The 13,992-nt window shown below is 42.3% G+C and overlaps 1 protein-coding gene across 2 annotated transcripts in view; it reads left to right on the forward strand.

Moving 5' to 3' along the window:
- The first annotated feature begins 2,565 nt into the window (after window positions 1-2,565).
- LOC119180687 (putative oxidoreductase YjmC) overlaps window positions 2,566-13,992 on the forward strand; it is a 34,675-nt gene continuing 23,248 nt past the window's right edge. Inside the window, exons 1-4 of one of the 2 annotated variants that reach the window (XM_075875792.1) lie at window positions 2,566-2,724; window positions 7,232-7,802; window positions 10,624-10,812; window positions 13,035-13,096. In XM_075875792.1, the coding sequence (XP_075731907.1) occupies window positions 7,514-7,802; window positions 10,624-10,812; window positions 13,035-13,096 (540 nt within the window). In that variant the 5' untranslated portion in view covers window positions 2,566-2,724; window positions 7,232-7,513. The remainder of the gene's footprint in view (window positions 2,725-7,231; window positions 7,803-10,623; window positions 10,813-13,034; window positions 13,097-13,992) is intronic. The other variant, XM_037431815.2, reaches the window with a different exon arrangement.

Here is a 13,992-nt window from a genome sequence, read left to right on the forward strand (position 1 = left end):
GTCTATACGTCTTTCACGTGCAACAGTTTACGAGTATGGCAAACCAACAAGCCCAAGTCAGCGCCCTTCTGACATGTTATGATGTCTCGTTTTGCATATTTAATGCTTGATTGATTGATTGATATGTGGGGTTTAACGTCCCAAAACCACGATATGATTATAAGAGACGCCGTATAGGAGGGCTCCGGAAATTTCAACCACCTGGGGTTCTTCAACGTGCACCCAAATCTGAGCACACGGGCCTACAACATTTTCGCCTCCATTGGAAATGCAGCCGCCGCAGCCGGGATTTGATCCCGCGACCTGTAGGTCAGCAGCCGAGTACCTCAGCCACTAGGCCACCGCGGCGGGGCAGTTTTTTTTTTAATGCTGTGGTTCTCTGTTCCTGTCTGAATTTTTCATGCACAAAAGGTAACGAGTAAGCCATTAAAACACATTTCGTTAGCAGCCTGACGACAACCACAGAAAGCAAAAAAAAAAAGCACTTTACTGTCGTTTTACTTCCTGCCTATGTCAGCTGTTGTACTGACAACCAAGAAGTTCAGCAATATACTAGTTAATTAATTCATTCATTCCATTCATTCAATCAATCAATAAATCAATCAATCATTTAATGTTATTTCTCTTCACACTTGAGAGGGGACAGGACTAAACGCTACGATACTGCTTGACAGAGGCTTTCAACCACGGAACCAGAATGATAATCGCATATTCTGACGCCCGTTGGCAATGGACGCTTGTACCACGCATTATTACTGCAATGTTTCACGTTGCATTGTGAAGCATGTATACACAGGATGCGTGTGTTTGTGGAGTATGCAAGGTGTTGAGACTTTTACTTCATTTCCAAGCAAAGGAGCATCTTTACACTGTTATCACAAACAGAGGCGTGGTTGTGTGGTAGAACACCCGCTTGACAAGCAAACAACCCGACAACCCTGGTTCAGTCCCCACTATGCTCCAGGATTTTTCAATCATTTATTTACTTTATTTGCATCGTTCTCGATTTTTCTGTCACGCATGATTTTTAGCTCACAACCAACGACGCTGGAAGTTTCGGCGAAATGAGCTCTTTAACCCTATCGCTTTAATAAATCTGCTAAGCACAGAATTGACACACCTCAGAATTACCCTTCATGTAAATGAACAGACAGGCATCCTCAAATGTAGTCATTACTTCATTACGTGCAAAGAGGCTTTATTGTTAATAAAGTAGAAATCAATATTGCACAGAATGCAGTTGAAAGGGTGACAGCAATGACGAAGCTGCCTACGCCTGTAGCCTCAAGAATTCAGTGTCTCCGTCACTGTGCTCCAGGACTCGGGGCTGCTAACAGAATATGGCACCGCAGTGGACTCCACTTAAGTGCTATGCTTATAAGCAGCAGTGAAGAAAACTGCAAACACAAAAAGCAAATAAGCAAGATACAATTTTCAACAAAGCAGTATGCTAGATAGATAGATAGATAGATAGATAGATAGATAGATAGATAGATAGATAGATAGATAGATAGATAGATAGATAGATAGATAGATAGATAGATAGATAGATAGATAGATATATACGTGGGGTTTAACGTTCCAAAACCCCCATATGATTATGAGAGAAGCCGTAGTACGTGGAGGGCTTCGGAAATTTCAATCACCTGGGGTTCTTCAACGTGCTTCGAAATCTGAGCACACGGGCCTACAGCATTTTCGCCTCCATTGAAAATGCTGCCACCGCAGCTGGGATTCTATCCCGCGACCTGCAAGTCAGCAGCCGAGTACCTGAGGCCACCGCGTGGGCTAAAGCAATGTGTTAAGGCATTCTAAATATTAAGATATACGCCATTGTCCTAATTTGTACTAGATGTATTTTTACCTTAAACTATTTTGGGATCATATCTGCATTTGATGAGTTTTCGCTGATCATTTTTCGCTCACAACCAACGATAACTATCTTGGGATCATATATGCACTTGACGATTTTTCGCTGATTTTTCGCTCACAACCAACGATGCCGACGCCGGAATTTCTGCGAAACGAGATCCTTAATCGCGTTAAAGAGACACGAAAGTCGAATAACAATTTACTTCAGAGTGAAAGCTCAATGTATGAAAACATCTAAAACGACCATATTATAACCAGAAGCGCGCTACTTACCGAGAAATTAAGGCGAATGTACAAGAGTGCATAGAGGCAGCAGATATGCCTCCTGCCTAAGGTCACAGAACACCTACCAGTCTCTGGCGCTGTATAAGGACATTTTTCCTAACTGCACGGCATGCGATCAGCTCGCCACCTTCCCTCATTTGATTTGGCGGTGCCCATGAGGACGGGGGGGGGGGGGGGAGGGTCACGTTGTGCCATCCCCTGGATACGCCACTAGCTATCGTCATGACTCACGACCGTAACAAAAAAAAATTCCCGAGGAACGACGTTAAATAGTGTTGCAGTGCAGCCTGTTTCAAACAGCACTCACCGTAGCTTTATTTGAGGTGTTACATACCACGCACACGAAGGATGTTTGAATCACCCGCGCGGAATGCCGACGTGAAGAGTCACGTGATTGCTTTGTTGTGCCACCTGACAAACGCGCCAGTGCCACGGTCGCCGGTATCGGTTACGAACGTGTTGACCAGCTGCTGTGGTTGCGCAATATCTGGTGCATGACCTCCGGCCACTGTTAACCGGAAAAGGACCTCACCACCTCGGGCGTGGAGGCTGGGCGGAACTGAAGTAGTGCGTATGCAATATGCTTCATCTTGTGTCAAATTGTGTAAACACGACGACTGTTCATCCCGCTTTCATCGCTGCTGGCTCATTTCCGCCGCGCGTTGTGAAACATACCAAGCGGGAATGTGGGCGATGCCTTCACTGGATCTCGCTGCCGGGTTGATGCGTAGAAAGCGTAAAATGGGAATCTGCCCTTTCGAAGTAACGCAGTATGTCGTAACTTGTTTCGCGTGGTCTGGGTGTTTGACAAGAATCGCAGACGTCTCCTTGTAGTTTCCTGCTGGTATGGTGAAAACGCTTTCTTTTGGTATTACGCCACGATCTTAGGAGAAACAAAATTTATCGGCTACTGCTTATAAACAAGCAGAGTTCGGAGTTTTATATTTGCTTTGAGTAAGTGGTGTTTTGTAGTGCACTCGCGCAAAGTTCAGGAGACCCCGAGACGAAGTATTTGTTCCACGTGAAAGCTATGTAATGGCAGAATAGAAGGGGGACGGCAATAATATGTCACTAGCATTTTCAGCCTAAGTAGAACACATAAAATAAACGTTGCAGTATATGTTCGGCTATTTGAACTACATGAAGGGCTCAGAGCAGTACACAAACTTTGAGCGATTGTAGTGATCTGCTGACGACAGGACCCCACGTTGAAGCATTGCTTTCGATTTCGTCAAGGTGGAAGTTTGTCTTGTTCGGCAGCTGTTGTATCTATCACAGGCGGTGATGATGGATATATAGTTAAGTTATGTTATTCATGGATATAATTGTAAATAGGAGGAACGTGCCAACAGACCTGTGGCAGTCCAGCTTGGCCAATCTTTCACACTAATTTGCAACGTTTAAAGCTACGATCTTTAATCCTTAAGTTAATCGAGGTATGTGTACCACACATACCTCGATATACGAAGATGACTGGGTGTCTGTTTGCTGTATTCGCATAAAATAGTACTGTTGTTATGAGTTGTCACTCAATTAAAGCTGTTGGAATTCATTATGCCAAAAGGAGGTGGTGGCCAACGACTGCAACACGCTGGGGCAGTCATATGACTCAATGGTTGGGGCTTGCAAGCCCATGCTTCAACTATTCTTAACGACAAAATGCGATCCCTAAACTAGTACCTAATACATTGCGGCATGTAGCTTGCTCTGATTGGATCTTTCATGGGGAACGCAAAGCTTGACCGAGAGGTTACCCACTTTGTTTTGAAGTAGCCAAAGCTACATTCACTGGGCAGGCCCGGAGACGTAGCAAAATTATCCACTGACCACATTCTGATGAATGTGGCGAGCATGCTGTGCGTATGTCCAAAGAGCATTGTAATTGAAATGGGATGTGCAGGTCATGATGCATATGTATTTTTTACTTACATAGTGCTCTATTTAGTTTTTGCTGCGGCATTGGGAATTTGATTCGAGATGTGAAGATCCACAAATAAGATTACTCAGAGTGCAGAAAGACCTGTTACCAGCGACTGACATATTTTCTTTGGTAAAATATGTCACCTGTTAGTTGCACATTGTTTGGTATTATTTTATTCTTTGTAGTAATATTTTTTGTGCCTTTTCACATCATCAGTACCTGCCTATCTTTCTATTGTGGGAACATGATGTTGCATTACGTTTGCATGAGTTTCATTGGCACCCAGTAGTCATACCGCATCTCTTCAGTCATATTTACTTATTTTATACCATTTCATACATGCCATATTTACTTGATTGTAATACAAGCACAGTTGTAACAGGAAGAAAAGAAATTTTTATTGTAATGCGAGGGTCAACTTCAGGTACAAATAACGTGGAAAAAAAAAACTTGTTGCATTAGAGTAAATACAACGTATATCACCTTTAGATTGTTCTTTTGCATGAATACACTACCATGCTTGTTGCGTAAAATTGTCTTATGAATTAATTGTGGTTTGCGCCCAAGAACAGGTTGCTTGAATTTTCGCATAGCTTGCCATATGTTGTGATAGAGGTGGCCACATAGTGTTATATAGTATGTTGTCTTGTACGTTGCTTTAGCACAGGTAGAAATGGACATACAGATGCGATAAATTGCGCTAGACAGTACAGAACAACACGAGTGCTATGTTGTCCAAAAGCGTTCTTCATACAAAAAAAAGCAATCGAATAATAGTTTTCCAAGGTCACCTGAGCATGTAATGCACTTCAGACTCGTGAGGCTTTCTTATTAGCTGAATAAGGAAATGTTAGTTCTGCATCTATTGAATAGAGTGTGTGTTATGCTGTACATTGGCTTTGGCCACAAAGTGTTCACGTGATTGCTTGAACATGCTTTTGCAGTATTTGTAAAATTTTGTTATATTAGTACGTCACCTAAATGTTACTAGGGCATGTTTTTTTCTTAGGCAAATGTGGACATTTGTTACTGCGAGAGTTGGACTATAGACATTGCAGCACATGTGCTGGCCTGGAAAACCATCGATATGCTGAAATACTAGATATGTTTCTGGAAGCTGTGAGAATTTCGTGTTTCAATACTGCTGTGTCCTTGAGAAAATTCTCATTGTTGAAGTGAAGATCACACTGATTGGTTCACACATTTTAATTTTAAAGTTTCACTTACTCTATTGCATGCTCCGCATTCTAAACATATGCCTCATTATTCTGTTACACTGTAAATTGTAGCAAGTCATTCTTGCATCTTACAGGACATAGCCAACCAGATTAAGTACACATTCAGGAACAACTTAGCCCTCCGTCTAAAGACATTTATATATATAAGCACCATTAATTATGTGACAATTGGCTTTTTGTTGACTTAATTGTATGATGCATGTTATACTATAACAGCTGTTTCATTAAATCAGATAAGAAATCGTGGCCTCAAGTTATCATTCTGTTTGAACGGTCGCTAGAAAGTTACACTTTGTCTTCAGTGTATTATTTTAAACTAACAAACAACAATGCCAAGGAAAGTATAGGGGAAGTTATTAGAAGTGATTGTAATATAAATGAGGAGAAAGGAAAGTGTCTAAAAAGATAACTTGCCACGAGTAGGGACTGACCCTTCAACCTTCGAATAACGTGTCTGATGCTCTACCACTGAGCTATATGGTGGCAGTCATGCCTCCATCCACTTCACAGGGAATGTATGTGCATTTTAATGTGGGAGCATTAGTCAGCACTGCCTATTGCCATTGTAGTGAGTGTTTTCACTCTCTTTGCCTGTTGGCGTCGGGCACAATAACCTGCGCCCCCTGCAGTGTCTGTGCGCAAAGTTACCATGTCTCGTTTCAACTTGTGAGCACTATGCGGGGTGTGCAAGTTTTGGTGCGAGACCTTGAAGGGACACTGAAGTCGAATAGTAATTTATGTCAGAGCTCAATGTATTCGAACATTTAAAACGACAATATTATCAACAGCAGTGGCCTACTTACCGAGAAACTAAAGTAAATGCACCAGAGCACATGCGCCACGAGTAGGACAATCTCAAAATGATCCCGATGACGTCAGAGCTACCGCCTACAATCAATCGCTAGTAATTGAACTAGCTGCACTAAATAAAGAATCTTCTGTGGATCAAGAGATGCAATAAAATGCTGCTTGTTTGATTCATGAAGAAAAAAAAACCTGCTGGACGTTACTATGAAGAACGGCGCGAGTGGTTCCAAAGTTCTATTTTCAACGGGGTAGACTGAACAGGTCGTGCCGTCTAGCGGGGCTCAGTTCAACAAAGCGCGCCTGCCACCTCGGAGGCCATGGCAGAAAATTGCTCAATGGTCGTTGTTGCTGCGGTGCACATGGCTCCCGCAACTCCCTTCTGTGAAAAAGGTGTAACACCTTTTCACAGAAGTAACACCTTTTCACAGGAGGGAAAAAAACACCGCCATGATGGGCTGCGCGCGAGAGTACAAAGGCTAAGGGCGCAGCCTTGTCGGTGCATTTTTGAAGGGTCACGCCAATTCGCGCAGCCCAAAGTGGACTATGGCGGCGACAAGGGAGGCGTTTTTAAAAAGGTCTTCAGTAGGTCACACTATCTTTAGTGTCCGCGTCTGCACAGTAACGCCGGGCAACGTTGTGCACAGCAACATTGACGTGAAAGTTTCCACTTGAGGCGAGTGATTTGAAGTGTGCTAACGTGATGGGTACTACTAAAACGCGATTTTCTTTCATAATCAGCTCTTCCTTGGCACAAAAGTAGCACTACGACGTTTCTGGCCTGCTATTTTAGCAATCAACTTAATCTTTGCCTTTAGTGTGCTTTCAAATGAATGTTTAGTGTTCTTTCTTAAATTTGAAAGCCTGCCTGCAGGAATTAAATGTACTGACTGCATAGTTAATATAGTTTCAATGAGTACTTTATTAGTCTCAACTGGTTTGGTGTTTCTAATTTGTGTCACCTTTTGTCTCGTGGATTGGGGGGGGGGGGGGGGCATTTAAACCCTGTTGTGACGACCATGCTTTCAGGACCCCGTCTTCTGTATTTTCGAAGTAATATGCTAACCAACCACTTATGTTATTTTTTCTTTTTTTTTAATTTCTCGTGCAGGCTGTGCATTCTTCGAATTCACTGACATTAAGGGAAGGCTGCCTTCGCACGAAGACCGCATGCCATAAAATGGGCCGAAAGCTGAGCTGTCTCCAATCGTTATCATATGAGATAAGAGGAGCCAACACGATAAGTTCACTGGAGTAGCGAAAAAGGGCGACCTAGAAACTACAATAGTGCGGGCAAACGAAGGATAAGGTCAACCCATAATCATTGCCTGCGTGCAGTTAGGTGTGTCTGCGATTAGAAACGACGTATGTGCCACGAGTGAAACAAGTGTCTATGCCAGCTGCGTCGTCGGCTTTACGGGTCGTTCGCCTGCTTCTCCGCTCGCCTTTCCCACCCAGTTCCTTTGTGCGGAGCTCTCCGGCAAGCACCACCGTTGTCAGAATGGCAGCAGCATCGGTGAAGCAGGATGATGGCATCGTCGTCCCCAAGGAGGAAATGCGGGCCTTCATTGTCCGCTGCATGCGCAAGGTGGGCACTGACGACGCCCACGCGCAGGCCTTGGCCGAGGTCCTCGTGGCCGGTGACTACAGGGGACACTTCAGCCACGGAATGAATCGGCTACGTAAGGCGAAACTCTCGTGTCTCTCATAGCCTTTTGTTGTTGTTGTTCTCCTATTGTTAGTGGCGCATACCCACTGTGGGGGATTGACCAAGAATCGAGTGGCTTTAAAATTTACTGTTCAATTTTAGAACGATGGAGATATAACAGAAAGATTACCGATAGCCTATAGGCAAGTGTGGTGCTTAATGTAATGCATACAAATATTTACATAAACAAATGTATTCTTAGAATAGAGCAATAATCTGATTTTATACGTATATAATTATGTGGACATGTTAAGATAATGAAACTGGTTAATTAGTCAACCTATTAGTTTCATCAATATAGTCCCGGACGGCCGCACATACTGTGCCATTAGAGAAACCAGAAATGAAAGCTCCAAAAGACAAAATGACAGGCAGAGATAAGTCCATACCAATGCCACGCAAAGGTATTTCTAATAGGGTTTTTCGTAATGTGTTAAACCACCTGCAGGTCAAAAAGAAATGGTCTATTGTTTCCAGTTCATCACAGAATGCGCACAGTAGCGAAGGTGCCTGAGCAGACCTGTGTTCATAGAAATTTAGATTTGGCACCCGGCAACGCAGCCTTGTGATAGCTACTTCTTGTTTTCGAGTGCGGCAAAAGTCTCTTTTCATAACGGATATGTACAGCACGTGAGATTTATAAACGTGGCGCACGCGTATAAAAGCCCAAAGGCGGCGCTTGTCTGGTTTCGTCTGCTACTTTCCGCCCCTACGATTGCCGAGCGCTTTCTTTTTTTCCGCGGAGCGATATATTTCATCGCTGGCCTGCCGGCGACCCGTCAGGTAATCAGCAGGAGCTTTAAAAAGGCGCAGCTTGTTTCTTGCTGTGGTTTCTCACCAGTTATGAAACGATGCGATTCACTCCCACAGCGGTCGAATTTCGATATAAGACTATGATATACAATGAAAAGCCATGCGACTATATTTAGGAGCATGTTAATAAAAGTTTAATAATAACGTTTCGGTTTAACATCGCAGAACAGCGGTATGATTATGTGAAACGACGCCCTCCGGAAATTTCATTTACCCAGGGTTCGAATAAAAAAACAAGGACCTTGAACATTCTCGCCTCCATTGCCCCGCTGCGGTGTTCTAGTCGGCTAAGGTACTCGGCTGCTGACCCGCAGGTGGATCGAATCCCGGCTGCGGCGCCTTCATTGCCGATGGACGCGGAAATGTTGTAGGCCCGTGTGCTCAGATTTGGGCGCACGTTAAAGAACCCCAGGTGGTATAAATTTCCGGAGCCCTCCACTACGGCGTCTCTCATAATCATATAGTGGTTTTAAGACGTTAAACCGCACATATCAATCAATTCTCGCCTTCATTGATAATGCGGCGGCCGAGATTTGATCCTGTGACTTGCAGTTCAGCAGGCGAGAACTGCAACAACTATGCCTCTGTGGCGAGTTATAAAAACACTTGAGGAAGAAATCCCATTGATTCTGATAGCGGCGAGCAGAGCGTCGGCCATCGATCAACTGACAAGCGGCGAGGCGTGTCGGCATTTATAAACTTGCCATCTAACATTCCAGCGTTATCGCTAGCGGCGGCGTAGGTTCCAGAATAATCTGAAAGGCTCAGGAAGTGGGCGTAATCTTCACAAGAGGATCTACCACAGCCTCGAAGCTTCTCTAACGCCGCAGGCGCGGTTCGCGCTGAACATAGTGTAACGGGGCGATAACAAAACTCGAGGAAAGAAACGCGCAAATATGATTAAGCTATTTCAGGAGCGAATGAAGCACAGACATTTCCCGAATATTGTGACGAAGTTGGAAAAAAAAATGGCATCTTGACTCCAATTGCGCCTTAATTTTCGTAATGTAGTGGTCGAAGTAAAAAAAAACATGGCTTATATATTGTTACATAGTATGGTTTGTCAGTAAAACATGCTGAAAGTTTTAGAAAAGCAGATTTTGTTTTAAGGAAGAAAAAAATTTCTCATGTGAATAAAGTTTTTTCAAAAATAAAGTTTTTTCATCCCATTCCAACAGCCACAAGTAGTACGAAGCTTGCCATTGCCTCGCCTTCTCTGCATAACACGTAAGCATGAGGTCCAGTGGGGGGGGGGGGGGGGGGGCTTTTCGGCTGCAAATAATGCATGTGATACAACTGCTTGTCACTTGTATTAGTAATACCGCTGCATATAACCTCAAAATGGAGCAGTAGTGCTAGTTTTATGGAGCAGTATCTTCTTTCTGGACCATTAAAGGGCAGGATATTTCAACCACTTCTCAGTTCCTAAGGGAAAGAGTTAGATACAGTTGACTGCCTGCAAGACGGTATGGGGGCATTATGTTTGGCTTCTGATACTTACTCTTAATGCTCTTAATAATATATAACGACGTAGGTATAGTATACATTATCTCAGCTGTTTTTCAGGATGTGTCAGGTATAGTCTGTGATCGCTTACGACTGCTGAAATGATGTATCTTAGGTGTACACATTGGACATATATAGGCTAAAGTCAGCTTGAGGGCTTTTTAAAAATGAGTTGCACACGCGCGGGAGCACACACATGCACACACACACAAGGCGATGGGCTTGATCCTGGCTGCTGCAGTTGCATATTGATGGATGAAAAATGCTAGATCAAAAACACCACATGGTTGAAATTTTCGGAGCCATTCACTGAGACATGCCTCATCATCAAATTCTGGTTGTGGCATCTGAAAGTTGAGATATAGTATAATCACTATAAGATTTTTTTCCTGAGCACATGCATTGTCACTCTTTTAAGCGCCTTTGCTTTCCATGGCTTACTACGATCTGATCTATTTTTACCCTTTCACCAACAGAGATGTATGTGACTGATATCGAGAAGGGTGTCTGTGAGCCTTCTGGCAAGCCTGTGGTCATCAACGAGCTAGGTGCCACTGCGCTTGTCGACGGCAAGAACCTTCTCGGTCCCGTCGTAGGCAAATTCTGCATGGAGTTGGCGATACAGAAGGCACAGCAGGCGGGCATTGGATGGGTCGTGGCAAAAGGTAAAGTCCTCTCTGTGTGTGGCTGCTATACAAATACTATTTGGTAACCCTTCTTGTGTAGACATGTCTTATGAGGGACGGTTGCTGAATACATCAAGCTTGCAGCAACTTTTCACGAGGACATTGCTGTGGGTGGTCTATTGCTTCGTAAATTGCAAGTAATTTAGCAGAGTGATGAATTGGGGGATTATAAATCACACTCGTTTAAAGTAGCTGAGTGTGCTGGTTGAGTACTGCTGCAACACTACGTTAGCTACAAGCTTCCATATGTGCTTGAGTCACAGCACAGGAACCTGGCATACGGCGTGACTATGTTTAGTACCATAACAACGTCAGTCTCTGCACATTTTCACAGAAAAACAGAGACTTGCATGCCTGACAGGCTGCCCTCCTTAGACTAGCGATTCAGACTGTGCTTGTTCTTGCGGGCCACGGTTCTTACGGAGCCACTGAAAATAAGTTTATTGCATTATGTTCAAAGCATTGTAGTCACAAACTAAAAGTTTGTGCACCAGCTAATTATTTGCTGCAGCATTGTGAAAAATGAACAAAATATTACTTTTTTGCTATTCCTGCTGTGAGCAGCAAGTGAAACATCTAATAAAGCATGATATTGGGCCTTTTATTCACCAAAACTCGCAACTTTGTACTGCAGGTGCCATTCGTTACATTGGTGAAAAACTTGACAACATAAAGTGAAGCTCATTTGTGTAGGGTGCTGGCACATAACACTTCAGAATTTATTTGAACTACTGTTAGCATTACCACGCACAGTACTGAGCTAATTTATTTGCCACGCAGCAGCTCAATGCACTATAGGATTAAAAGCTTACAGACATGCCTTGTTTTTTGCTGTTTCGCTGAGAGTACTTCAGAGAAGGTTTCGTTTTCTTGACATATTTATTGATACTGTCAATTCTATCAGGTATCATAACAGCTGATAAGTGTGCATAGTTATAAAAGCAACATATTAGCACAGCCTTGATAGTGCATATTACTTGGGAAGTTAGCAATAATATAGTATTGTTAAGTATAAGTGATGAAATTAAACATCACAATAATGTTACAAATAATAAGTAAAAAGATAGAGGTAAAGAGAAGTAGTTAATAAATATCATGGTTATGTAGTAATCAGTGGCGTACCAACTCTTTTGGGAGGGGGGGGGCAAGCCTGTTTTACTCATCAGCCGAAATATATATATATAAACCTACAAGAAGAATCATCAAAGCTGCAATGTTGGCAAAATTTCACTATGTTGTAACATAGTCTCATAACAGTTTCATTCTCCCATAGGAACATAATTGAGTGATTACTGTTGTAATGGAAAACTACCCGTTACTTGTTGGTTTCCCTAGCGTGCAGCTAAGAGTGACCACTGTCGAAATTTGGGGGGCTCGTGCCCCCCTTGTCCCCCCGGCTGATATGCTTAAGTATTAATATTAGGATAATAGAGTTGCAGCGAATGTAAAAGCTGAGGGGAGGTAAGAAAGTAAGCCGACAAGTTAGCAATACGCAAATAAGCAATTAAGGAAAGAAGTAAGAAAAACAAATGGCAGGCAGTAATTTCAAAGTGACGCAAAACAGTAGACTGAAAGAAAATAAAAGTAGAAAGGTAGACAATTACTATAAATAAATAAAGGCACTCACTCATTACCATGTAATTCGGAGTAGCGAGTTTACCCTTGCACAAAAGATGATTTTTAAAATGCATATTTGAAGTGTTGTCCAAGAAACTTGATGAACTACTTTGGATTAGTTAGGGTTTGAGTTGTTTTTAATTAAGTTTGAGTGTTGAAACGTTTTCTTTATTGATGAGACCTCTGCCTGTTCAGCCCGCATACAACTTTTCACTGTTTAAGCGTGTCTTCGTTATATCTTTATTTAGTTCAAAATATATCGGAAAAGATTGATGACTATTATAAGTGTAATACGGTTCCTATGTTAAAATTTTCCCAAATACATAGCAATAGGTGAGGTTCTTTAATTTTACGTCATTTAGAAGAAGTTTGCTTGGGTCCATTCTGTCTAGCGGTATTTTAGTCAGTCAAGTATTTACCACTTGATTGGCTCATGATGGCTTCCTTTGGATTTGTGTCCTTTATGAAGATGTGAAGCAATATAAGTACTCACTGCAGTGCCTAAGCTGTGCCAGGGATGTGCTGGATTATAACATTCTGGCTGCACAATACTTGAACTGTGCTCTCGAACTGTGACCCCACAGGTTCCAATCACTATGGCATTGCGGGTTACTATAGTATGATGGCATCTTCAAGAGGCATGATTGTGAGTGACGGTTATTTGTTACGAGATGACTCTTCTCTTCTTTTTTGCTTGCTTCCTGTTGTGTTGCTGTGCGGACATTGCACTGCCTTGTTGCCTGCGTTTCTGTGCGAAAGCATTGTGTGTTGTTGGCTAGAAGGGCTTTCCTGTTTTATCAACAAAAGAAAAAAAGACGAGCTTGTCTGCTAATGTGTTCATTGGTGTGAGCAGCTAATAGCAATACCTAGACTTGTTCGTATGTATTGCACTTAGAATCAGCATTTACATAAGAAAAATTTTGTGTCAGAGTTTTGTAGGTTGCAAATATGAACATTAAAATTAAGGTGCCAGTAAAGCAATGCTAGATGCTGTAACCTTACGAAAAATATTACAAACAGCACTTATCTGTGTAGTAAAAGCACAGGTTCTCTACATGCGGGAACTGCAAAGTCACCTTATTTGAATAATTAAATTAATAAATTCAGTTAATAGGGATTTACCAGTTTGTTATTAGTGTAAGCACACAGTGGCACATTTGGACTGCTACTACTGCGACAGTTTTCAAGGTTGCAGTCAAGTGGGTAGGTTAATGATATTGTGAGATTGAATAAGGTGTGTTTTTGTATGTGTAAAGCAATGTGTTGAAAAAATACATGCTGCACATGTGCATTATGACTTGTCTTATATGTCCTATGTGCACGCACTAAGTGCTCGCCAATAAGTGTTGCTTCCAGTTTGTGCGAAGTGTAAGAAGCTTACTGATATGTTTATATTTTACGGAAATACGAATATTGAAGCCTTTCTAACATTTGAATAAATATTGCTCCATGCAAATTATGTTTGGCAATAAGTTCTCAAAATTTTGAACCATTCAAATAGAATGAATAGACATAAAAATTATTGTATGTACTAACCATCTT

The sequence above is a fragment of the Rhipicephalus microplus genome, chromosome 10, assembly GCF_043290135.1.
Source record: "Rhipicephalus microplus isolate Deutch F79 chromosome 10, USDA_Rmic, whole genome shotgun sequence".
NCBI classification, from domain to species: domain Eukaryota; kingdom Metazoa; phylum Arthropoda; class Arachnida; order Ixodida; family Ixodidae; genus Rhipicephalus; species Rhipicephalus microplus.